The sequence below is a fragment of the Pongo abelii genome, chromosome 15, assembly GCF_028885655.2.
Source record: "Pongo abelii isolate AG06213 chromosome 15, NHGRI_mPonAbe1-v2.0_pri, whole genome shotgun sequence".
NCBI lineage: Eukaryota > Metazoa > Chordata > Mammalia > Primates > Hominidae > Pongo > Pongo abelii.
Window position 1 is genome coordinate 94,350,313 of NC_072000.2, and position 27,793 is coordinate 94,378,105.

Consider the following 27,793-nt stretch of genomic DNA (forward strand, 5'->3'; position numbering starts at 1 on the left):
AATTTAAAACTTTTGAAAGCAGTTTTTGTATACAATCTCACTTCATAATTGGTCTACCGTGGTTCTGCTAATCCCCTTCAGCTGCCTCATGGTCCACCTGTTGATTTCTCACTTTTAAAATTAGAACAAGAGTTGCATCCAAAGCTCACAGTAAAAAAAAAATTAAAATTATTTGGCTCATTATAGTAATTTTCTCATTTTGTGATGTGTTAAAAATGCCTCATATCTCAGCATCTTAGTTTAGAAAGTCATTTGTCTTGTTCCTCATCCAGAACTCACCTGTGAGTGAATCTCTGATCCAGGAGGAGCCTCACTCAGCCTGGGAACTTTGAGGTGCTATTGCAAAGGAGGTCTTCCACATCTATCCAGCCCAACCTGGTCATTTTACACACGGAGGCAAAGGCCCAGAGAGATCACAGGGCTTACCCAAAATGGTATAGTCAGCTAGCTGATCTGGGTCCAGAACCTGGGCTCCAGCCCTTATCACACCGTGCTACCTCCTGTGCTAAGTGTCTCCCCAGGGTGGGAAGCGGGGGTATGAAATGCCCCTTGCTAGAAAACTGCAGAGTTGAGAAGATGTACGGCCGAGAGTCCTTGCGGTTCTGGATGCCTTCTGCCCTGGTGGCCTGCATCTTGCCAGTCTTCTTCAGGGGCTGCCAGGTGAAAGAGAAATTGCGCAGTTTCTCTTTCAGCTCAATAGATAGAACCCAGGGTGGGGAAAAGAAGAGCAGCCACAGAAGGGGAAAAAAGTAACACCTGATACTTTTGACTGCTCCTGTAAGTCATTGTTTTGCAACAGCCCAGTGAGGCAGCCTTGTTAACCCCACTTTTTTGCATTTGAAGAAACTGAAGCACAAGAGGTTTGAAGCCATTTTAGTAATATACTGTATGGAGCAGTTTATAGAAGGATTGGGATTAGATGTGGTTGTTTTCTATTTATGGATATAATGTAGAAGTTTTGGCAAAGAGCATTGTTTTTCTCTAGGGAAAAAGAATTAATGAAATGAAAGATGTCTGTAATGCTTCTTCAGTGAATTAAGTGTTTGAAAGTTTGAGGTTATTGTAATGTCACTGAATGTGATATATACTTAATCCAGGCACCAGAAAGTATAAGACAAAAAAATATGCTGCTATAGGACCTACATTATGAAAATGGATTTGTTGATTGAAAATAGATTTTTCACATGCTCTTTTGGTATAGATAACACAATTCTTATTTCACATTTGGCTGAAGAGCTGCATTGATGCAGACAAGGGCAAATTCTTGCTGGGATTACCACTAGTAGCATAGATTTGCTCTAACCATTAAGAGGAGAATTCTTAACTCTTGTCATCAAGTCTTAGAAAGCAATATATAGGTGCAGAGGTAAGAGGAGGAATAAGGAAGGTTTGGCAAGTGAGAGGAAGCATGGAGGGATGTGGGTTGGAAGAGGTGGGCAGAGCCCAGGTCTTACTGAATCTTAAATTCATGGCAAGACATTCAGGAATAATTCTGAATGTGATGGGAAACCATTGGAGTGGTGTGCTCAGATTTATGTTTCATGTTTCCAAAGATTACTTACCATGTGGCGATACAGAGATCATTGTGATCAGTTGTGTGCCTGACTGTTACAGGTTATTTTTTTAATTCCAGAATATGGTTGAGCCCCTTATACCCACAAATTGTTGATGGAACCCACAAATCTGGAGAGTCGCCAACACATTTTAAAGCTGATCTCATCAGTTACTTGATGGCTTATAATGCCCCTTCTCTCAAGGAGTGGATAGATGTCATCCACAAGCACGATCTCTCTGAAACGAAGTATGTGTCAACTTATCAATTTGGGGTGCTTATGATAGGCTTATACCTTGGGAGCCTCATGAGGTCTGGCATGCAGGGGCCTGGAAAGAGGTGGGGTGAAATCTAGCCAGGCTTCAGGACGTGATGAGGGGATGAGCAGATTCTATCACATCTGTATCTTGTGGTTCTCAGGCATTAAAGTGACAGCCAGTGAATCTTCATGTTTACCTTAGCCTCCAACTGGAGTACTCTCACAATTATTGAGTTCTTTGTCTGGTACTTTACATCTTGTAGGTGTTCCATCATTAGTTGATTTGCTTGAAAATGAATTTGAGAGTCAATTCAAGAAAATAGATTGGCTCTTAGATCATTTCTTGATTATATTAGTTTTCATGTGTATTTTGTCTTTTTTTTTTTTTTTTTTTGGTGCCCAAAGCACATCACTATATTTTATAACTTGTGTTTTTATGTCTTTTTAGTGTTTATCTTATTGGTTCAACCCCAGGACGCTTTCAAGGAAGTCAAAAAGATAATTGGGGACATTTTAGGCTTAAGAAGGTAACAGAACTTTTACTATTTTAACATTTTTTAAAAATTTAATGTATATTGTCTCTTTTAAAATAATTATATATTTTGATGCAGCTTCACAATATTTCTGCACAATTCTGGGCAAATAGATACTTGATAAATTGATAATTGTAATTCTTAGTAATTACTGCTTTTTAAGTGTTTTGCCTCTTTTATAGCTGTAGGCTGTTAATGGCATAAATATATGGACCTTTTCTAGTTTTCATATTGTAATAAAGATAGAGGCTTCCTATTCATACACATATTGTAGCTTTGATTATAGCTTTTGATTGTTCAGCATATCAAGTTTTAAGATATAAGTTCAACAAACAGAAAATGTTGAGTAAAGACTACAACTGAGCTATAATATATTTTGATTATTAAACCAGTGCCCTTAAGAAAACTAATTACAAAAATAATACTTGCTGCTGATATGAAAATGCACAAAGAAAGGTCATAAAATAAGTTGAAGATTAAAGTTTTTTTCATCTCTTTTTAGGTGGTTTACTGACCTTAATAAATTCCCTGGCCGGGTGTGGTGGCTCACGCCTATAATCCCAGCATTTTGGGAGGCTGAGACAGGCGGATCACGAGGTTAGGAGTTCAAGACCAGCCTGGCCAACGTGGTGAAACCCCGTCTCTACTAAAAATACAAAAATTAGCCGGGCATGGTGGCAGGCACCTGTAATCCCAGCTACTCGGGAGGCTGAGGCAGGAGAATCGCTTGAACCCGGGAGGCGGAGATTGCAGTGAGCTGAGACCACACCATTGCACTCCAGCCTGGGCAACAGAGCGAGACTCCGTCTCAAAAAAATAAATAAATTCCCTAAAGTGGCTTTCTTAAAAGCCTTAACCTCTTATTCCATAAACTATTTAAAGTGTAAGAATTTTCCCTTGGTTAATGAAACTTTTTATTTTAATTTCCTTTTATGAAATAAGACCACAGCTTAAAGCAGGCAAGATCTTGAAGACATCTTTATGTCTTGGCCTAGAGAGGAAGTTCAGCACATTGGCCTGCGCCCAGCCTTGAAGGCAGATATCCATAGCTGGGTTCAAACCCTGCTTTGTTATCTACAAGCCATGTGACCTTGACTTGTTGCTTAACATACATCGGTTGTCACCTATAACGTGGACATAATAATAGTACTTCCCTCCCGTGATTGTGAGGATTAAATGAAATGATGAATGTAAAACAGTACAGGGCACATGGTAAGTCTTCAGTGCACATACACTGTTTGTGGACGAATGTCTAATGGTTTAGATAGGCTAGATAATAGCACGTATTGTGTGTGATCACCATCTGATATTGAAAGTTCAACTGTATGTTAAGGGTTTTCAAACCACTTTTTACACACAGTTGCTCGTGTCGCACCACAGCTTTCTTCCAGGAAGGCAGGCCGGTGATTAGATGCCTGTTTCCACTGAAGTGTAAATCTAAGCCGGAGGCTTGTCCAGGATAGGGTGGCCCTTCAGGGGCTGAGCACTGCAATAGAAACTGGGTGTTGTAAGTTGTCGGTTCAGCTTTGTTTCCTACACCATGCTGTACCCAAGGTGGACATAGAAACTTTGGGCTTTTTGGGAAGTGTATGTGTAAGTATTAATGCCTAAGCTGCGTTAAGGAAAATAATACATATTAAATTAAACAAAACGTCAGTCAGAAGATGAGCTACAGTTTATTTTTCTGCTCTCTCCAGCCCTCTAGGTAGGCATTCAGTACATATTTAAGTGGATACAGTTTCCAAATGTTTTCTTAATTGTTTCTGCAGCTTTGCATAATTATCAGAGCAGGAAATGCAGATCAGTCTTCTGCAGTGTTTTAGCTGGTATGTGTATGTAAATATTCTCTTTTATGTTTAGACCATCACAGCTGCCTGGAGCTCAACTGTTAAACTATGAATGTTAAGCCTCTTTCAAATGATAGGAGTCAAAATATGTAATCCTTCTAGGTATTGTTTAAGTGTTGGTAGCAAAAAACTCACTTTGTTTCCTCTGCTCTCACACTACAACAGTCAACACAGAAAACTGTGACCAAATATGTGTGGGGTTTTCCTCATACACTAAGCAGGGGACACCAGTTGGGTGTCCTCTAATTCACTTCAATTCTTATGCTTTCTTCCTGGACATGTGTAAAGAAAGTGACTTTAAAGAAAGTGATGATATAAAGAAAGTGATGGTATAAAAAAAGTGACTTTTTATTCCAAAGCTGGCTTAGAGGAATAAGTACAGGCTTCCTGTCTTAAGGATACTGCTTTGCTCTTGGAGCAGAAAGTGGACACTTTTAAAAGGGGACCTAGCATGAATGGCACGCAGAGGAGGAAGCAAGCAGGTGGATACTTCCTTACTTTCTGCCTTCTCTACCAGGCAGTCCATTTGGTCTCTTCCTGGGCAGAACTAGGTTGTAAAGATGGCTGAAACTCTCCAGGTGGGAGAGTTTCTTAGTGGGCATACTTTGGGTTGTAAATTTACTGCTGTCCCTCGAGGCAGTCCCCTGGTGGGAGAAAGTTCTGCTCTGGAGCTTCTAAGCACATAGATGAACTTGCCCTGTAGGGAGTGTCTGGTAAAGGAAAAGTAAAAGGTTGTATTGCATTTCTAAAAGGCTAAGTAGGAAGTGGGGAAGGAGTTGGGGAGAACAGAGAAAAGTAGGGAAAAAGTAATTGAAAAAATACTTTTTTTTTTTTAAAGAAATAGGGGGTAGCCTCAGATCCCATAGATTGAGGGCTCCATCCCACAAGACTGCCCCTTTCCCTCAGACACCAGTTGCAAGTCTGGGCCTCCAGAACTTCTGACTGACCAGCTTCAAGTTGAGGTTCCCATGACCCTCTCTTTGGGTTTCATTTGCTAGAGCAGCTCACGAAACTCAGGGAAACACTTAACGTTTACTGGTTTATTATAAAGGATACAGATGAAGAGATGCATAGAGCAAGGTATGGGGGAAGGGGCACAGAGCTTTCATGCCTTCTCTGGGTGCACCACCACTGTCCAGCAGCCTGCAGGTGTTCAGCTGTTGGAAAGCTCCCTAAACCCTGTCCTTTGGGTTTTTAATGGAGGCTTCATTACATAGGCATGGTTGATTACATCACTGGCCATTGGTGATCAGCTCAACCTTTAGCCCCTCCTATCCCTGGAGGTTGGGGGGTTGTGCCAAAAGTCCCAATCTTCTAATCATGCCTTGGTCTTTATCGTGACCAGCCCCCATCCTGAAGTTGCCTAGGGTCTGCCAACCATCAGTCTCATTAACATACAGAAAGACATCACATTGGAGATCCCAAGGATTTTAGTAGTTGCATGCCAGGAAACAGGGATGAAGACCAAATACATATTTCATAGTATCAAAGCTGCATTAAGCAATTGTGATTTCAAGTAAAAAAATCTAATTTCATATGACGAGTTGGTGGTTTATCTGAAATTTCTTCTGAAATGGGCCTTTTTAAACCTGTTTTTGCTTTTAGTACAAATCAAATAATTTTGGAAAGGAGAACTTCTGTCCATCTACTCCATTAAAAATATGTTTTTAGTATTTAAAAAAATTTTCCCAAAGAAGATGTATGTATGTGTGGGTATGAAATTGATCACTAGTACTTTCAGCTTTTCTTGTTAATTAGGCTTTCCAAGAGCAGAAAACTGTTTTCAGGTGTTACAGCATGTCTGTTAAGATTATTTGAGTCACTTTAACATTCACTTTTATTCTTTCCCAGCTTCTGAAAGACCATGCCTCATCCATGCCTGACGCAGAGTCCTGGCCCGTTGTGGGTCAGTTTTCAAGCATTGGCTCCTTGGGATCTGATGAATCAAAGTGGTTATGTTCTGAGTTTAAAGAGAGCATGCTGACACTGGGGAAGGAAAACAAGACTCCAGGAAAAACCTCTGTTCCTCTTTACTTGGTGAGTTCTCATCCTCATTGAGGTAATTTACTTTTATTCTCTACACAGGAGAAGAATTGAAAATTGGTCCTCTTTGTAATGGAGAGATGTTTTATTCTGTGATTCTTTTTTTTTTTGGCGTGGAGGGGGGCGGGGTGCGGAAAGAGCAGTACATTAGCATCGTCATTTGTAATCAAGTTGCCTTTGCCTTAATATCCAGTGCTAAGAGCTTGCCGATTCGTTCAGGAGCTCCATTGCAGACACAGACTGGCCTGTGATTTTTCTATCCTTTCTTTCAGGTTGTTGAACCAAGGAAGAAAATATTTGATGTAGCATAGCCAGCAGAATTATGGGCATTTTAATTATTTAGAGACCTGTGAATTAATAATTAATTTTCCATTCAATGTTAACTTGAATTTCAAAGGAAAAAATATTCCAATTGAAGTATAATTTTACATCAAATGTAGTTCCTGTTGTTTAATTACTAGTTCATTTTTTTATGAGAACTTTAAAAAATTTAAAGCATATTTTCTAATTTAAAAGTTTTTAACAGATTTTCATTTTCTTAAAAGCTGATTATCATTCTTTTTCTTCAACATGGTACATTCCGAGTTTTGTTTTCCTTTTATTTTTAGATCTATCCTTCTGTGGAAAATGTGCGGACCAGTTTAGAAGGATATCCTGGTAACTCTTGGGGAGACTGTCTTGGTCGTGTTTTATGTATATTTCATGAATGTCCTGGTAAAGTTTTACCAGTATTGGTTAGAAATCTGGAGATGGTTTTCACTTAACTATATAAGGATCATGAAAATAGGCAATATGAAGCTCTGCGTTCCGCAGATGATACCCTTCAGTTTGGGTGTGTTATTAATCCTTACAGAAACCCTCTGCACAATGGTTTTCATTTTTACCAGTAAGGTAACCAGCAGGTTGGTTGTCCAGACAAGATAGCCAAATAAAATCAACTTCCCCTTACTCTTCAATGCCTTTTCAGAGCTTATCTAACATACTTTCCTCTCATCTCTCTCCATATCCTCCCTTCCTGTGTTTGAGGTACCATGTGGTCCTTTTAAATGCCTGCTATAGATACATTTAAGGTCCAGAATTTTTAAAATTTTGCCTTTGGTGTAACTTTGTTGATGTGTCTATTCTGTCAAGGGCATCATCTGCAAATGCCTAAGATTTTTTGTAGGCATCTGTCAACGTTGTCCATTTCCCTCATACTCATACCAGGCACTAAACCTTTATTTGGAATTCAGCAGCCCCACTAGTTAATGTAATCAGAAGATGTTAACCAAAAACCCAAATAGTGGTTGTCTCTGGAAAAAGCAAAGTCTAATTGGCATTTGCTGATGGCTGAAAGCAGAATGTGCTGAATTAAACTAATTTAGTCCATTTATTGCTTATCAGGCTCAATAAGAAAAATCTGCCAGAAAAATTTCGCTAACGTTTGGAGTGTATTTGCCCATTTTTTTTTGTTTTGTTTTTTAATGGCAAAACCAAAATTACTTCACCGAGACCCAGGGATACAGTGGTGGTTTTTCTTTGGTACTCTTTTTGTGCCTCTAATAGGCTAGATTCATTCAAAGTGTACTTTTAATGGGGGAACAACATGGTATTTTTAACAAACTTGTTTTATAACTGGCTTTGAAACTGAATGGTTTTAGTTATTTGAAGTTGAAGACAGGACATGCCGTATTTGATATGTCAGAGATGTTTGGATATAGATCTCTTTGGGTGTAGATCAGTGTGGAGAAGTTCCAGCACGTGTTTGGAAAGTCACTGATAATCCACTGTGGAGTTTTCTTCGTTTCAAAAATGAGCAAACATTGACTTCTAATTGTATTTCCACTTGGAACTTTCTTTATTCTCTTTGCAAGAATAAGGCTTTTAGAATTCCTTTTTTCAAACTGAACTGTTTACTGGACGTTTTGTTTTTTAGCCATTCTTTTCTGTTTGTCAGAATCTGCTCAGCCAGTACAAAGTCTATTTGGAAATAGTGTGTAAAGATGAAGTAGAAGGAGCACTGACATCTCATCCTAGATTTTCCTCCCCAAGCACCACGGTCTTGGGCAAAACAGAGGCTGTCCAGCTGTGTCTTATTTGCATAAGGAGGGTAGGATGGGCCAGGATTCTAACACTTCAGATCTGTGCAGTTATAGATGTTAAACTATCATCACCAAGTAATTCAATTATAATTTTTTGTTTTCAAAGTGTACTTTTAATGGGGAACAACGTGGTATTTTTAACAAAGCTGTTTTGTAACTGGCTTTGAAACTGAGTGGTTTTAGTTATTTGCAGTTGAAGCTTTTGCAGGAAAAAGCTCTATTCCGCTTTACTTGGTGCGTTCTCGTCCTCAATGAAGTAATTTACTTTTATTCTCGACACAGGAGAAGAATTGTAAATAGTCCTTACATTCCTGATGGGAGAAATCTTTTTAATGTGTTCATAATTCTTGCTCTGAATGTTGAATGGGTTTCTAAAAAGTGATTAGCGAGTTGTCATTAGTTTTCAGTATGTTTGTGTTATATGAGCCTTATTTAAAGGCATCCCATGACTATACTTCATAAAGTATATAATCATCACTTATTTTTGCTTATAAGTCTGGATGTTTATAAGATTTGCATAAAGTTAATACTGAAGGAAGGAAACCTCATTAAGAGAACATATTTAATGCAACTATAGACATTTTCTTTCAAATAACTATTCTATAAGATGAAGTAGAAGTAGTTTTTTCCTGTTACCTTCTTGCTGTTTATTATAAATTTTCCTCTTAATGAGGGATCCTCAAATTATATTTCATAATTTTTATTGTTTTATTTTTCTTTTAAAAGCTGGGGGCTCTCTTCCCTATAGCATCCAGACAGCTGAAAAACAGAATTGGCTGCATTCCTATTTTCAGTAAGTAATTGGTTTAGACTGCTGCTATTGCTTCTTTAGGAATTAGAGTGTTATTTATGTCACTGGTTTGTTTTTTTTTAAAAGAAACTTTATGTAATATAGCTATATTCTTTCATCTACATATGTTAGTGATAGAAATAATTTAAAACAAGGTTTTGAATTTTTTTTTGGAATAGGTTTTTAATACCAAAGAGGAAAATTTATTGCTGTGAGGTTTCTATTTAAATATTGGCATGCCAAGAAAGACAAATAAAAGATCATGTTGGGTAGTTTAGAATTTACATAAGCAGCATTTTAGTTCATTTTTCCAAAATATAAAGTATCATTATTCTGTCTGTACCATCATACATGCAGCTGCAAGCTTGTTGAGGGCAGATTCTATGCCGCCGTTTCCTGAGGATACAGGACAGTATCTGGCGTGTTGTCAGAGTTCAGTAAATGCTGAGTGGACGAGTGAAGGGAATGTCCTTCACCCTCCTCCAGCCACGGCAGTTGCACAGCCTGCATATGCAAGGCCAGTCTGTTTCATGCTTGCCTCAACAGGTGTTTGCTGTGCTGGTTAGCCAGAAATGAAAGCAGGATTACTTTGAATTACTTTCAACTGTAATTCAGTGTGTAATCCTAGAGCTTTTCTTTAATGCTTTCTTGAGAGGTTTTTCCTTACAGAGGACATTTCTTTAAATTGAACTCATTTCAGTATATTATTAAATTCACTTGAATGAAGACAGTGATGGTACCTACCTAAACCTGATTCTGTTTTCACAGACGATCTGTTAATCTGGAGGGACCATTCTCTTATATTCATAAGTAAAGATTGTTGCTTCATGATACAGGTTCCCATAGAACCATAGTCTGCAATATTGGAAACTTAGAACCAAACTCAGATTTGTGAATGTCAGCATTTGACTAAAGTATTTCTGCCCTCGCTTTTCAACATTCATTTTTTCATATACTGTTTGTATTTTGCCTTTTTTGTATTTTGTTTCATTCAACAAGCTTTTGCTGAGCCTCTACTCAACACACCATGGAAGCATGATTCTTCCCTTTAAGGAGCTCACAGTTCAGGCAGGAGACATATACACACATGCTGTTAAAAGCAAAACAGAAATAATACGTATGCGTGTACGTATGTTCATGGCAAAAATGGAAAGGCTCTATGCTGAAAGGTTGCAGTGCTTCTTGTGAAAAGTGGGAAGTTTATAATTCTAAAATGGGCATGCGTTACTTGAATGGAGTTTCATAAAATATCACAGGTCACAGAGTCGTGTAGCCACTGTTGATTTTTAGATAATAGGCTCTTTCTTTTCATGCAGTTTCCTAATATTAGGATTATGATCAATTTTATTTCGTAATTAGTAACTTTTGTCTTTTCTGTCACTAGCAAATGGTCAGCTGAGACTTCTGGCCGCAGCAATGCCATGCCACATATTAAGACATATATGAGGCCTTCTCCAGACTTCAGTAAAATTGCTTGGTTCCTTGTCACAAGGTAAATAGTCCTTACATTCCTGATGGGAGAAATCTTTTTAATGTGTTCATAGTTCTTGCTCTGAATGTTGAATGGGTTTCTAAAAAGTGATTAGCGAGTTGTCATTAGTTTTCAGTATGTTTGTGTTACATGAGCCTTATTTAAAGGCATCCCATGACTAATCCCTTTGTAAAGTATATGATCATCACCTACTTTTGCTTATAAGTCTAGATGTTTATAAGATTTGCATAAAGTTAACATTTACTTCTGTTATTTAATACCTCAATAGGGGTTATGCAAATTGACATTTGGGGTAAGTACAGAAGAATAATGAAATGTTAAAATTAATATTTTTTTCTTAATTAGTTTCTCCTTAGGTAATTGAAACCTGAAGCAATCAAATCTCTTATGTGTCCTTTTCTAAAACATCTTTAAGGTGTAATTCACATACCATAAAATCTGCCCATTAAGTCTCTACTGTTTAATGGTTTAGGATAGTCACAGAATTATGTAACTATTGCCATAATCTAAATTTAGAATATTTTCATCACCCTATAAGAAACCACCTACCTGTTGGCATTTTTGTGTCTATTTTTATAGGAAGATAAATTGCTATGCCCTTTGAAAACTAGAACTTTAGTTCCTGACTCCTAGGCTGAACCCAACGATTAGGCATCTCTTCATGATTCAGTAACATAATTAATGTCAATAGCAACTAATTAAAGTATCACAGAGTAGAATTATTTCTTTAAGAGAGGAACAGCACTCATGAACAAACTTTTAAACAAAAGAGCCACTTACATCTTCTTGGAGAGAGAGAAAGATTTATTTTAAGGAATTGGCTCATGCAATTGTGGGGGCTGGCAAGTCCAAAATCCGTAGGGCAAACCAGCAGCTTGGAGATTTAGTAAGACTTGATGTTGCAATCTTGAGTCTCTTTCTACTTTATTGGAAAAGTTTAATTTAATGTCTGTTTGGGTGTTGTTTTCCCTCAAAGTGTAATAAAAAGGTGATGTACTTCACAGAAATTACGTATTATTGATTTTGTTTCAAGGGCGTTAAGGGAAGTGGAGATTAAAGTAACCCTGTGAGTAATCTTTTTCTAAAGGCAAAGTTTTTGTAGTTCAGTTCAGTGGCAGTGTGTGCTTGACTGTGGGAACACAAAGAGCCAGGAAGCACGAGCCCTGCCATGCATGTGATGTTGTATCCTAGTTGTTTACCTGTGTGAGGACCATAGTGGAAGCACTGTTAGAAATGTATTGCCTTGCTGGGGCAGAGGCAGGATCAAATGAGAGATCAGCTAAACTAAGTAAAGAGGTGCTATTGTAAGTAGGCCTAGAAGTAAGCCTGAGAGAAAACCCAGACGGATTAGAAGGAACTAGTGAGGACAAAGGCCATGGAGGTGGGAAAATACACAGGGTTTTCAGGGAAAATCTGAGTGATTCCATGAGGCTATGTAAAAGGAAACACAGGTTCAGATACCTTTGGCATGTATTTTCTAAAGTTAAGTCAAACATCCACTGTCAGTTTACTCATTTAACATTTGTCAGTTTTGTACTGTGAATATCTGCTTTAATGTCGAATGGTTGTTACTAAATTAAGCAAATTATAGTTATTTGAAGTTTATTGTAAGAATTTGAAATTTGTCATTATGGATTTGTAGCTTCTAGTTTTATTCTGTAATAACTGGACTGAAAGCTATATCTACTTTCCTAAATGTTTAAAGATGAATAGCAACAACATTCATTCAGCAATTTCAATATGCCAGACTGTTCTGGATGAGCAGTCATGTGTATTTACTTATTTAATTCTCACAACAGCTGCATGAGGACCAGGAGGCACAGAGTGATTAATAAGCTGCCTACTATCATGCAGTAATAAGTGGTGGAACCCAGATAGGAGCACGCCTCTCCTCTGCTGTGTGATGCCCCTCTTAATCAACGTACAGTTTTAGTGTGCCTGTTTCCTACAAAGACTAGTTAATTCCAAAGAAATTGTGTCAGGCTTTACTTTGATTGTTGTATAAAAGAGGAAAAGGACATTGAGCGTTCCAATATGATTGAAGGATTTCTAAGAAACATAACTTAAATAACAACTTAGATACATAGAGCCCACTCTCTCAGCCCCTCCATAACAAAGGAAAGTATAGATTCCAAATATAAGTGGCATCTACCAGTAAACAGCTCCCTTGATTAGGTTTGGACATTTTGTTTTGTCACTTTTTCTGAACCTGTCAGAAAGAATGTTCCCAAACCGAACTCACCTTATGTAGATGGAGATTTCTTTTCCCAGCATTCTTCTTTGCTCTTGTGGCACCTGTCTTATTACCAAGCTTAAAGCCTGAATGTCCTCTTTCACTATTCCTTCAAATGTTTGGCAAACATTTACTGAGGTCCTCCTGTGGATGCCGGGCACTCAGGATAAAACAGAAGATTTAGATAGTGTCTTTGAGATGCTCACAGTCTCTGATGAGAGGAGCCAGACACAGAAATAATTACAATAGGAAGAGACCAATTCTGTGCTTGAGGTGGGCACATGGATGCTTTGGAAATAGCTATCAAAGCCTATTTACCTTTGAAATGTTTCAAAACTTTCTTCTTCCAGTCCTTGCAATTACCAAGTCAGAAACTTATCACCTGGACTTCTGAAAGGGTTTCCTATCTGTTGTATCATCACGTGGATGTTCTTCATAGGCCACTCATCCTGGTTGCCCATGCCCCTTCTACCTTTCTGAAATGTAGAGTTTCCTCATTGTCCCATGTTCAGAATTCCCCACGTCCTGTAGGCTAAAGTACAGGTTCCTCAGTTTGGAAGTCATGCCCCAGCCACACCATTTTCACCATTCTTACCCATTAATCCCCAATAGGAGCCTTGAGAAGAAGCCAGGCTAGCCTCCTTTGCCCCTGAAATCATCCAGCCCGCAGCCCATGTAGTTTCCTCTCCTGATCCTTTCATCCCTTTTCTCTCTCTCTTCAGTTGCTGTTCGTCTTTTAAGAGTCGTGTTCAGGTCCCATCTCCTCCTGGAGCCTCTTTCAGCCTCTGCTGGTCCCTCCCTGTCCAGATCCTTAGATCCGTGTGCCACCAGTGGAGCTCACAGCTCCTACCTCACTATTTTGTCTCTCAAGCATGAGCTTTAGCATTGTCAGACAGTACTAGATGAGATGGTCAGGTCTACTATTGAACAAGTCTTGCCTTGGACAAGTTTCTTAACCTCTCTGAGCCTCAGACTTCTCAACTGCACAGCAACTATGAAGGTTTAAGGTGCCAACCATGGTGACCTGTGGGAATAAGAAGAAAGGGGCAGGGGAGAGAATTGACCTGCATTAAGTAGCCACCATGTGGCAGACACTTCTGGTGCTTTACCTACATAGTAGTGTCTTTCAGTCCCCACAAGAGCTGTGAGGTGGCGTTATCCCCTCCCTCCACTCAGTGAGGAATAAGGCAGCAGAGTTGAGGCAGTTCTACCCATTACTCAGCAAATATGTATTGCCCGCTTTGGCAAGAATAGAGTAATTAAGATGAGGTTCTCACAGAATTTACATTTGCATGAAAGAGATTTACCAAAGAATTCATTGTATACATATTAGTTAATTACACTTGTAATGCTTTTTGACTATTCTACATAGGTGGGTTTTTAGCCAAAACATCACTTCTGTAGCCTGGTGGCTTCCATAATGCCCTAGATTCCTGCATTGTCAATGTTCTTTCCCTATTCACTGTGGTTGCTTGTGTAATTAGCTGGCTTCCCCTCTAGACTCTGTGAGGCCAAGTCCATGCCTGTCTTGTTCAGCATACCCTGGTGACTGGCCAGGTGCCTGACATGTGGAGGCTGATGAAGCTTAGGATTGAAGTGGTAACCATGAAAGCACTGCCTAGACTGCATAATGGAACATGGGAGGGCCCTCAAAGGTGATTCCTGAGTTTGGGGTGTGGAGATGGGGATTGTCACTGATATCAGTATAGAAGTCAGGGAATGGAACTGGCCTACCACAGTGGGATGATGGTGAATTTGATTGAAGATTGATTTATCATGATGGAGACTTCAGGTGGAATTGTTTGTTGGAGATGAACTTGAAAGTTTGGTGTACATATAGTATGTTTTGGAGTTTTGGTTAGTACTGATTGTTGACACCATAATCCTTTGTGACTTCCAGAGGAGAATATAGCAGATCAATGCCTGGGCATTGAGGAACATACAAGAAATACGTATCAGGTGGGCTTTTCATGCCTACCAGGGGTTCCATTGCCAAACAAATGAATTGGATTCAAGCCATCCCTCCTGGGCTGAAGAGCAACTGGTCACACATTTTCCATTAAATAATTTTTCTTCTACCTAAGAAAAATGTTTTATATATATTCTATTTTGGGTATCAGATTTAACCATTTATCCAGCACATAACTACTGAGCACCTACTATGCACTACACACTTTTCTAGGTGCTAAGAATGCAATAAACAGTAAAACATCTTGACTTTATGTTCTGGTGCTGAGAATTACACAAAAAGCAAAGAAGTATGTTTATATATGCAAATGGTGGTAAGTGCTATAGAGAAAAAATAGAATGATAATTTAGGTGTATAATCCTTTATTCTAAATTCTTGGTACCAGATGTAGTTCAGTATTTGGATTTTAGAAAGATAATATGGTACCTATACTGTGTGTTAATATCCCTAGTGGTATCTGGACCAACACTTCATAATAAAACATTTTGGAAGCAAAGATCACAGGTAGCCTCATGTCATCTTAGTTCAACTTTTGTTGCCCAATGAGTTAAGATCAAGTTTTGATATCAAATGAAATGAGTTAAAAGCTTTATTTCAAATTTGGTTTAGGTTATTGTTTTTAAATTTTCAGAGCTAACATGTAGTTCTTAACCAGCAGTTCCAGGCACAGTTCCAAGCACATTTTTTATATATATATATATTCATGTAATTCTCATAGCCGTTCTACAGTGTATCCATTAATCCCCTTTTCGGATGGAAGAACTGAAGCACAGAGGTTAAACAAGGTGCCCAAGAATCCAGAGTCCCCACTCTCAAACACTGTCCTGTAGGGTATGAGTACCCGGGTTGGGGAGGGAGGCTGCTCCTTAAAGAAGAGGGTCAGGGAAGGCCTTCTGATGTGGTAACATTCATGCAGAGACCTGAAAGAAGTAGGGGAAGAGCCATGTGGATGGGTCGCTGAGGGATGCAGGGTGGGGAGTGGGAATATGCTTACTGTGTTTGATTAACAGCAAAGTGAGTGTTACTGGAGTCAATAGGATGGGAGGGTAGGTGAGTTCAGAGCAGTAGTGGGTGGCCAGACTTTGCGTTTTTACCTGCTTTAACATATTACCATTTCTTTGATGTCTCCTGGGTTGCCTGAGGCCTTATTAGTTGTTGGTCTATGGAAAGCAGTTCAATGAATGTTATAATTTGAATTGATTGGAATAATTGAGTGCTTTTCTAAATGCTTGTTCCATGAGATTTCCTAGAATAAGATGTGATTTTAAATAGTTGACTTCAGCTTATACTCAAATAGTGTGTCTCTCAACAGGGCACTATTGTTATTTTGGTCAAGATAATTTTTTGTTATACAAGATTGTCCCATGCATTATAAGTTATTTAATAACCTGGTCCTCACATACTAACTGCCAAGTCCTGGTGAAAGCTGAAAAAAAATGCCTTATACATTTCTAAATATTCCCTAGATTTTATGCTCTGGTGGACAATATCATCATCCTTGAGAATAAATTCAGAAGTTTATGAACAACTGATATATCCTTTCATTTAATATATTTACTTGCTTTAGAATAGTGAGGCAGGATTGTAGAGAGCACTGTGGATTCTAGTCCAAATGAAGTACTCATGCCCAGCAAATCTAATGCTCTGTCAGCAAAGTAGCAGACATACTAGGTTTTAAGAATTGGATTTTAGCCAAAGGTAAATACATCAAAAGCTACATAAATTTAACTTTTGATATTTTTCTACTTTATTATCACTGATCCATATTAATGTTTGGGTTTGGAATGAATAACCAACTCCTCTTTATTAAGTACAATAAAATTAAAACAAATTCCCCAGAAAAAAATTATAGGAGTAATAAGCACAGTGAATGATAGGCAATATGAATTTTGACTTTTAACATGATGGCCTTTAAAAAAATAATCTAGAGCTGCATATCCAAAGAAGTATTATGATCACCCTTTAAAAGTAGGTGCTTTGGCCAAAAACATTGCCATTGCTCAAGTTTTCTTTCCACTCTTCCAAGTTCTTTCAAAATAAGTTGACATGACACATTAACAAAGAAGTATTGTTTCTTAATAGACACTCTTTGTTTCCAGCCTTGCATTAGTTTTCTGTTGCTATGTAATATATGATCACAAACTAAGGGGGCTTAAAACAATACAAATTTACTATCTTACGGTTCCCGTGGGTCAGGAATCTGGGCGTGGATTAGCTGAGCCCTCTGCTCAGTGTCTCACCAGGCTAAAATCAAGGTGCCAACCCAGCTGTGATCTCATCTGAAGCTTGGGGGTCCTCTTTCAAGCTCACAGTTGCTTGTGGCTGTAAGCCTGAGGTTCCTGCTTTCTTGTTGGCTGTCAGCCAGGCGTTCTCAGCTCCTAGATGCTGCCCGTGGTGGTCTGCCGCATTCCTCATGGGATGCTTCTTGGAAACCAGCAGGAGGATCTATCTCAGGAAGGACCCAACTCTAGCCCACCCAGGATTATTTCCCTTTTGAGTAACTTAGTCAATTAATTGATAACCGAATTATGTAAGTGAAACTCCATCATATTCACAATTCTGGCTCATCCTCAAGGAAAGGGGATATACAGGCGTGTGCACCAGGGGCCATCTTTTGATTCTGCTTTCCACAGACTTCACTGATGGAGTTCTGCTCTTATTGCCCAGGCTGAAGTGCAATGTCACGATCTCGGCTCACTGCAACCTCTGCCTCCCGGGTTCAAGCAATTCTCCTGCCTCAGCCTCCTGAGTAGCTGGGATTACAGGCATGCGCCACCATACCACGGCTAATTTTGTATTTTTAGTAGAGATGGGGTTTCTCCATGTTGGTCAGGCTGGTCTTGAACTCCTGACCTCAGATGATCCACCCACCTCGGCCCCCCAAAGTGCTGGGATTATAGGCATGAACCATTGTGCCCGGCCCACTGATATTTCTTTCCTGGTTCAATTTACCCATCTTATTCTCCAATTTTGGCTGGAATTAATTTTTTACTGTTTTCAAAATTGGGGTTTGTTTTCTATAGTTAAGCAAAAGTACCCTTGTACACACTCAAAAGACTGAACCTCCGGCTGCAAAGCTCTTTGAGAAGTTCTATACTTTCTTGGAGCCAAAAGAGGCAGCTGTACTGGAGTAAGGGACCAACCCCGCAGCATGACTGCTTTGGAGAACAATATTTACTTGGGTATGTAGAGTTGTTAAAAATAATAGTCCTATAAAAGATTCATAGAATCACAAAAGATCTGATTTCCTAATCTTAAAAAATCTCATCCCCTTAGGAAATGTATTTCGTATGGTTCCTATTGGGTCTACATAATATCTTATTGCCTGTTATGTCTCTACCCATCATAAGTAGAGGATGTTGATTTCTTGGTCATTTGGACTTTGTTTCATCCAGTTGACATTTCACAAATGTGAAAACTGGCTACAGAAGGTCAGGAATTGGAATCTTATAAAAATGTTAGCCTTAATATAGTTTTTAATCTTCCCTTTTATTATTTTAAATATAAATCACAGTTTTCATTTCCTCTCTTTCATTATGTGTTGTGATTGAGGTTCTGACTGAAAACATTTTTCATAGATCCTGGGTCATGTTTTAGTATATAGTTGCCATAGTTACCACATCACCAAGAATCATAAAATCTGCACCAAAACCTTTTTTAATGAAGTTTCTGTTGAACTATCTGTATTAGAAGTTTCCTTTTACTGTAGAAAAAAAATGAGTTTATAATTATCATGCTTCATTTCCTACCAGAATACTCATTGTGATCTTTGGTAATTATTCTTTAATGTTTGTGCCTTCTGGCAGATTAGCTAATATAGTGCCTAGTTCAGTACCTGGCCTGTAGTGGCTCAGAACTGAATGAATGGTATCCCCCTTAATCTAACTGCAGTTTATTTTCAGACTGCTTCTCAGGTTTTATTTTTTTCTGTACTGTCTACAATAACTATACTTCTCTTTCAAGTTCTAATTCAAATGCTCCCCTTAAAGTGAAACTTTTTCTAGCTCAGCAGGCATAATTATTTTTTCATTTGTGTTTTCATGGTGCTTTTTTTTTTTTTTTTTTTAAATATATTCTCACTGCTTCTGTAGGCATCGACCTGGTTGCTTCTTTATGGGTCCCTTTGCTTCCCTGTATCATGAGCTTCAGGTGAGCAAGGTGCCTGATCTTACTCATCTTTTTCTGCTTAGCATCTAACACTGCTTGGCACATGGTTTGTGACCAAAAGATATTTGAATCAGTGCCCTTTTAAAAACTTACTTTTTTCCAATAGGTAACATACACAATATATAAATGGTATATAAAGAAGGTATGTCTTCCCATTCCTGTTCCCCAGCCACCCTGCTCCTCATCCGGAAACGACTACTATTAGTTGCTTGGGTTTAATAGCTGTAACCCATCAACATTTTCAAACCCAGGGTCCACAGATGGTGACATTACCCAATCATCCAGCATATTATGGAGGAAATAACCTGAGACAGAGTCCAAAGATCCAAGTCCTAATTTGAGATTGCCACTTACTAGCCTTGCCACTTAAATTTTGGAAAACGCATTTATACCCTTGGCTTTTATCTCATTTATGGAATCCCAAGGATGATGATACAAAACATGTGGTTGTTTCCTATTAAACAGTATGCTGTGTTTAATATTAGTTCGCTGCTTGATTTTTCATGTCTCTCATTTTCGTTAGGCCTCTTAGGATTTAAGAAAGCACCTTATAAAGCCTTTGTCTGTTTTCCCTGTGTAACACATCCACATAAAATATATGACCTTAAGACATATTCAAGTTGGTACAGTGGCTCACACGTGTAATCCCAGCACTTTGGGAGGCCAAGGCGATCGGATCACTTGCGCTCAGGAATTTGAGATCAGCCTGAGCAACATGGTAAAACCCCATCTCTACAAAAAAAAAAAAAAAAAAAAAAGCAGGGGGTGCATGATGGTGTGCACCTGTAGTCCCAGCTACTCAGGAGGCTAAGGTGGGAAGATAACTTGAGCCTGGGAGACTGAGGCTGCAGTGAGTCATGATGGCACCACTGTACTCCAGCCTAGGCAACAGAGTGAGACCCTGTCTCAAAAATAGAAGATCTTTTCATAGATATATAGCCTTTTCTAAACTAAATATGTGGTTATTTTTATTTTATTTTATTTTATTTTATTTTGAGACGGAATCTCACTGTGTCACCCAGGCTGGAGTGCAGTGGCGTGATTTCGGCTCACTGCAACCTCCGCTTCCTGGGTTCAAGCGATTCATCTGCCTCAGCCTCCCAAGTAGCTGGGACTACAGGCGTGTGCCACCATGGCCGGCTGATTTTTGTATTTTTAGTAGAGATGGGGTTTCACGGTATTGGCCAGGCTGGTCTCGAGCTCCTGACCTTGTGATCCGCTCACCTTGGCCTCCCGAAGTGCTGGGATTACAGGCGTGAGCCACTGCTCCCTGCCATATGTGGTTAATTTTTAAATTGGTCACAATTACTCTATTTAATCAGGACAAGTACAGTCAGCCAGATTTATACATTCAGAGAAACTCAAAATTAACAGTTCACTTGAACTTATTAGGATGTTATATTAGCTGACGATTTCCTTTTGATTGGTTACTTGTTTTTATGGAGAGATATTTATGGTTTTAATAAGATTTTCCTCCCATCTGTTTTGATCCTACCATAAAATCATCCCATGTTTGATGGGCAGCCGGTTGTTAGGGAAATTATTGGGACATGATGACAAATGTGGTATTTAAATTTTACCACATGACTAAGCAGGAGGAAGATGAGGTTTAAGAGAAGCCTTGGTTAAGAAGATAGTGCCTAGGTGTAACTGGCAAACCCAATGAGAACAGTTACGAAAGTTGTCTATTGTGGGTGGTCAGAAGCAAGGTGGGTACCTAACACATGCTGGATCACTGTTAGAGTTGCCTAGCAACTGACAGGCAATGCGGATAGTCAGGGATGAGCAGAAATGTTGGTGCTGCCACTTTGGGAGAAAACGAGACAAGTGCTTGACTGCAAAATCACTGGCTTTTTGAGGAAACATAAAAGACATCCTCTCTCCTCTGCTTTTCAATATTACTATGCAGTACTCCTTCTCTAATGTCTGTTGCTTTGATTCTGAAACAGATTGTCTCTTTTTGTTCTCCTTTGTCCGAGTATTTTGGTGAAAATAAAATTGGATTACACAAGAAAATACTTATAGATGTCATTGGGTAGACTTGGTTGCCTGGCCCTGTGGCTCTAAGATATTGGGATTAGCTGGTATGCTTCATGTGCTTTGTTACAAATGATGGTTATCAGTACTAACACCTACAAGTGACTTCCTTTATATGATAGAGATGATTCAAGTCATATTACTACCCTCGCCTGCCTACATCTGGTACAAGCAGAGTGAAAACAGAGCATACCCCTTTCTGTACTCATATGCGAAAGTCTTGTGAGCATCATCACTGATGGAAAAAAGCTTGAGACCCCTGACTTAGTGCCTCTAGACCCTTTGCACACTGGCATTGCTAATCAGTAAGTGCACATCTGGCTTGAGATGAGGAGGTGCTACCTGGAGTTTCCCACCAGGGACTGGCCTCCAAAGAAAGCCTCTCACAAGTAATATAGCAAATACTTGTATGGTGCTTACTATATGCTGGCCATGTGCTTTTTTATACTAGCTCATTTAATCCCCCAAATTAGGAGCTAGGTACTGTTACTATCCCCATTTTAGAGATATGAAAACTGAAGCATAGAGAGCTTAAATAGCATGCTCCCAAGTGACCCAGCTGGGAAGCAGGAAGAGCTAGGATTTAGACCCAGATAGTCTGGTGTGACTGTTTCTTGTTTATGTGCCAGGTGCTATTCTAGGTTTTAGTTATAGATGATGGACAAGACAGGTGTGGTCCCTGTTCTCATGGAACTTGCCTTCTGATTGATGTAGACCTATCGTCTCTCTGCTTTGGGATTGGCACAGAGACATTATTACAGGAGAGTCAGCAGGATGGTGACAGGCTGAGAGAAGGAAGGGAGGAAGTAGGTTGCCTATAAGGTTGTGATCACAGCTCTCTGGGAGAGTTAAACATGCTGTTAGCCTTTGTGGAGCTGATCATAAGCCCCAAGGAGGCTGCTCCTCCAGCTATCTCAGGTCTTAGTGGAAACCTTCCTTGTGCTATGCAGCACCGATGCTTCAGGCTCCAAAAAGACAAGAATCATTCCCAGGACACTGTATACTGTGGGACTCAGGAAAACAAAGGTACGGCACCTGCCTTCACACACTTTATTAAGGAATCATCTTCAGAGAGCTTTTCAAGGTCTCCCAGGACCTTGACAAAATGCTGACCATATATCGGACTATTCAGTCTTACTGGCCATGTGAACAATCCTTCCGCTCTGCAGCCACACTCTTAAGACATTTGCTTCTGCTCTCTAGGCCCATTTCCCCATCTGTAAAACCGGGGGTTGGGCTAAATCAGTGAATTTTATGCTGTGTTCCTTGGAGCCCTGTGGGCTCTGGAAACCCCTTTCAGAAGCCACCACAACAGTGGGCAGAGAGAGATGAGTGCAGTTAATTCACCCAGAGATACTTGCCCTTGTTTGCTTAAAATGTTTCCTTTGAACAAAGGGTTCTCGAGGTTTAAAAAGAAAATTTTAAAAAATCATTATAATAGATCATCTCCCAGGGCCCATTCTAACAAACATTTCATAGTTATATTAAAAGCATTAACCATTTCCAAACCTTACCTTTGTGATGTGCATTAAAATTTACTAAGCACTTGCACCTAGATTATTTCATTCATTCCTCATTATAGCCCAGTGTAATGAGCAGATGGTGTTAAGTCCTTATTATAAGTGAAGAAATTGGTGACCTAAGTACTAACCATAAGGTAACAGAGCTAGCCAAAAGCAAACTCAAATCTTACAAGTTTATTGCTCTTTTCAAGTCCTTGTATTTATTGCCTTTCCACTATAGGAGATAGACTAAAACATTGGAACATTTCATTAGAAAATAAAACAGTAAGCAGTTTTTGGTTGTCACATGGGTTACTATTAAGTATGTACTCAAATTATTTGGTATAGTATTCTAAATACCAATTTTGACCTGAAATTTTAAAAGCAATTTTTTTATCCTTCTTGGCAGTAATTTTTGTCATTTTGGATTATTGATGTGATGACTTCTAAAGTCCTTGTAGTTCCATCTGTGGGATCAAGGATAGATGGATCCTTTTAAAGACCAGGTCAACAGGTAGGCTGGACTATGCCATCGGGCACAAGGCCTCCATTTAGAGTCCAACATGGCTATGAAAGACTGCTTGGTAGGGGGAGGGTCATGATAGGCCTGCGACTGAGGAACAAAGTGAGGTTGCAAGTAGATTTGTCCAAATCTGTTTGGTGGTTTGTCAGACTTTACATTTGCAAAACCCTACACCCAAGTGTCTAATCTTCTTTAGTGTTTTGCTCTTATCTGCTTGAAAACATGCATCATAATCATTTTCATTTTTCTTTTCCTGCTGGCTTTTCTTTGTTAATACACTGTATCTGTAAGACCTGATATCCACCCTGGAAACACAGCTGAGGTGTTGCATCCTCTTAGTAGTTAATCTCCCAAGATTCTTCAACATCTGCAGAATTTTGAGACAGGATTTCACGCTGTCATCCAGGCTGGAGTGCAATGGCATGCTCACTGCTCGTTGCAGCCTTGACCTCCCAGGCTCAGGTGATCTTTCCTCCTCAGCCTCCCCAAGTAGCTGGGACTACAGGTGTATGCCACCATGCCTAGCTAATTTTTTTTGAGACGGAGTCTTGCTCTGTCACCCAGGTTGGAGTGCAATGGCATGATCTTAGCTACCTCCTGGGTTCAAGTGATTCTCCTGCCTCAGCCTCCCGAGTAGCTGGGATTACAGGCACCGGCCACCAAGCCTGGCTAATTTTTTTGTGTTTTTAGTAGAGATGGGGTTTCACCATGTTGGCCAGGCTGGTCTCGAACTCCTGACCTTAGGTGATCCGCCCACCTCAGCCTCCCAAAGTGCTGGGATTACAGGTGTGAGGCACCATGCCCAGCCCATGCCTGGCTAATTTTTGTATTTTTCGTAGAGGTGGAGTTTTGAAATGTTGCTCAGGTTGGTGTTGAACTCCTGAGCTCAAAACTCTGCCTTGGCCTCCCAAAGTGCTGGGATTACAGGTGTGAGCCACTGTGCCCCGCTCCTCTTCCTCTTTATTATTCACCAATATTTTCATTCCACCCTTTTTTGGCTTTCAAAATTAGTCATTGTCATTATTACTTTACAGTCACTTCTTGTTTACAGTTACCCACAAATTTACTCATTTCTTTGTTCTTTTTCTTCCCGTTAGCCCTGTCCTTTCAAACAAATTCAGTTTTATTCCTGAACTATATCTTTTATAGTTATTTCATTGATGCCTTCTTACTGGCAATAAGCTCTTATTTGTTTTTCTAAAACTCCTTTTATTTTCTCCCTCATTTTTGAGTGATAATTTAACTGAATTTAAAATTCTTTGGCCGGATGCGGTGGCTCACACTGCCCACACCTGTAATCCCAGCACTTTAGGAGGCCAAGGCTGGTGGATCACTTGAGACCAGGAGTTCAAGACCAGCCTGGGCAACATGGAGAAACCCTGTCTCTACTAAAAATATAAAAATTAGCTGGACATGGTAGTTCACACCTGTAATCCCAGCTACTCAGGTGGCTGAGGCATGAAAATCGCTTGAACCCAGGAAGCAGAGGTGGCAGTAAGCTGAGATCGCTCCACTGCACTCCAACCTGGGCAATAGAGCAAGACCCTGTCTTGGGGCGGAAAACTGGGACAAAGTAACTGCCAACTAAGATTTTTTTTTTTTCCTTTTAAGATAGAGTTTTGCTCTGCCACCCAGGCTTGGTCACTGTAACGTCCACTTCCTGGGCTCAAGTCATCCTTCCACCTCAGCCTCCCAAGTAGCTGGGACTACAGGCATGCACCACCACACCTGGCTAATTTTTATTTTTTTTTTAGAGATGGGGTCTCACTGTGTTGCTGTTCTCACGCTCCTGAGTTCAAGCAATCCTTCTGCCTCAGCCTCCCAAAATACTGGGATTACAGGCGTGAACCACCATGCCTGGTCTTTCTCTAAGTTCCTTAAATATTTTTTTCCATTGGCTTTTGAGCTCAGTTGTTGGTATTGAGAAGTTGCCATCTAATTATTGCTCCTTGTGGAAAAGCTGTCTCATCTCTGGCTGTTTTTAAGATTTTCTTTACCTTTGGTATTCTTCAATTTAGCTACGACAGATAAATAGGTATGGATTTATTTTTATTTAGTCTCAGCAGGGTTTGTTGTATTTCTTCACTCTGAAGAGCTGATTTTTCAACAGTTCGGTAAAATTATTGGCTATTACCCTCTCTCACTTCCTTCTTGCAACTCTTATGAGATGCTTGTTGGACCCTCTCATTCTTTCTATCTTCAGTTTCTTACTTTCCACCTCTTTGCCTCTGAGTTGCATTCTACCTAATTTCTTTAGATCTTTCTTCTGTTTCATTAGTTTTGTTTTCAGCTGTGACTCATATGGTATTTAATTCATCAGTAGAGTTTTTAATTCTAGTGACTGTATTTTACTTTTGGACCTTCTCGGATACCATATGTTTCATGGTTTACAGTTCAGCCCAGAGTCATGCTGCCTGAGTTCAAATTCTTACTCTACCACCTAGTACCTGTTGAAATCTTGGGCAAATGACTTCCATTTTCTCATCTGTTAAATAAGTATAGTAATAGAATAGGTATCTAATAGTTAAGAATGAAAATAAATAGAATATATAAAGGTATTAAAACAATGTTTGGCAGTTAATAGATGCTGCACATTAGCTGCCATTATTAGCAAATTTGTTTTATGCTTGTTTCATTATTTCTTTTGTATGTTGTTTACTTTGAAATCTTTTGTTTTTGTTTTTTGAGATGGTGTCTTGCTGTGTCACCCAGGCTGGAGTGCAGTGGCACGCGATCATAGCTCCTGGGCTCAAGCAATTCTCCCATCTCAGTCTCACAAGTAGCTGGGACTGCAGGTGCACACCACCCTGCCTGGCTAATTTTTGCATTTTATTTTGATATGGGATCTTGCTTTGTTGCCCTGGCTGGTCTCAAGCCTCTGGCCTCAAGTGATCCTTCTGTCTTGGCTTCCCAAAGCACTGGGATTACAGGCATGAGCCACCATGCCTGGCTTAAATCATTTTAAGTATACTTATTTTTAACTTGACATCTAATTGGTCAGTCATCTGAAGTTCCTGGAGGTCTAATTATATTTTCTGTTGTCTTGCTCATGATGAATTTGGATTATTTTCCCTTTTATTTTAAAATTTGTGTCTTAACTGAAGCTTTAACTATAAAATTATCTGTGACTTGAGTGGACAAACCTCTGTACCTCCAGATAGATTTTGTTTCTGCCGGTCTCTTCAAGAACCTGGAACCAATGTCTATGTTAATATCTTGACATAAGGTAGGGGCAGATACCTAACATTCCAATATTTGAGAGATCAGGTAGAAGAAAAGGAGTGACCAGAGAGGTTGAAAGCAGAAAGGAAGCCACAAAGTATAGCAGAAAACAAGGAAAAATAATTACATTAATGTTTCAATTATGCCAGGGGATAGGAGGTACTGACGGTAGAAGTCTCATGCTACAGAGAGATTAAGATGAGAGTAAAGAAGTTTCCATTGGATATGGCAGTGTGGAGTGACTTTAAGTGGTTTCAGGATAGTGGTTTGGGGAAAAGTCTTATTGAAAGCACATAATAGATTGAAGGGTAAGTGTGGTTCTCTGCAGTATTGTACTGGAAGTTATAGCCAGTGCAATAAGGCAAAAAAATAAAAGACATAAAGATTATTAAGGAAGAAGTAAAACTATATTTGCAGAAGATATGAGTGTGCATTTGTAAAACCCCAAGGAGTTTAAACATGATTTCAAGATTCACTATAAAAGCAGGGTAAGACTGTGGATATCAGCATAAGAATAGATAAATTGATCAAAAGAACAGAACAGAGTCCAGAAATAGACACATATATCATCAAACATTTTTGACAAAGGCACCAATGTAATTCAGTGGATGAAGGATGTTCTTTTCAGTAAATATTGCTAAAGCAATTGGATATTGATGCAGGAAAAAAAAACCTTAGCCTATCTTAGGCCATAGACAAAATTAACTTCAGATGTATGATATACCTAAGTGAGAAAGCTAAAGCTATAAAGCCTAGAACAAGAATACCCTATAACCTTGAAGTAGGCAAGATTTAGTACATAAGACATAAAATGCACTTGCAAGTAAAGATTTACACATGTTTGGACTTCAAAATGTTTTAAAACTTTATTTTGTCAAAAGACACCATTTTGGGATGGATGAAAAGGTTTTTCTGAGTAAGACCTCACACCCAGAAGCTATAAAGTCAAAAACTGCACCTTGGATAACTTCCTTCCTCGCCCTAAAATGGAAGAAAACAAGCAAAAAAGACCTTCTGAACTATAAAGCTTTTCATAAACAAAGTTATAACTGGGCAGACATTTGCAACATAATTGTAATATATGAAAAGCACTGTGTGGTGGGCAGAATAATGGCCACCCAAAGATGACTTTGTGTAAATCCTCAGGGGCTGGGACTGTTAAATTATCTGGCAAACGGGAATTAAGGTAGCAGGTGGGATTAGGTTTGCTAATCAACTGACCTTAAAATGGGGTGGTTATTGGGGGAGGGCCCAGTATAATCACAAAGATACTTAGAAGTGGAAGAGGGACAAGTCAAGAGAGAGAGAGCACTGCATGAAAAGGACTCAGCTGACCTCACTGGCCTTGAAGATGAAGGAACAGAGACATTCCAAGGGGAATGCAGACAGCCTCTAGAACTAGAAGAGGCAAGGAAATGAATTCTTCCTGAGGGCCTCTGGAAGAAACACAATCCTCCTTAAACTTTAATTTTACTTTACTTTGTGTAAGATAATGAATCTTTGTTTTAAGTCATTAAATTTGTGGCATTTTGTTAGAGCAGCA

The 27,793-nt window shown here is 39.3% G+C and overlaps 1 protein-coding gene across 16 annotated transcripts in view; it reads left to right on the forward strand.

Annotated features, from left to right (window-relative positions):
* The window catches only part of TDP1 (tyrosyl-DNA phosphodiesterase 1), a 91,179-nt gene that overhangs the window by 27,624 nt on the left and 35,762 nt on the right, over positions 1–27,793 (forward strand). For 12 of the 16 annotated variants that reach the window (XM_054530379.2, XM_054530380.2, XM_054530376.2 and 9 more), the window contains 6 exons: positions 1,634–1,801; positions 2,260–2,338; positions 6,043–6,228; positions 6,843–6,891; positions 9,042–9,108; positions 10,490–10,597. In XM_054530379.2, coding sequence (XP_054386354.2) covers positions 1,634–1,801; positions 2,260–2,338; positions 6,043–6,228; positions 6,843–6,891; positions 9,042–9,108; positions 10,490–10,597 — 657 coding nt within the window. The remainder of the gene's footprint in view (positions 1–1,633; positions 1,802–2,259; positions 2,339–6,042; positions 6,229–6,842; positions 6,892–9,041; positions 9,109–10,489; positions 10,598–27,793) is intronic. The other 4 variants (XM_054530381.2, XM_024232083.3, XM_063715691.1 and 1 more) reach the window with 1 other exon arrangement.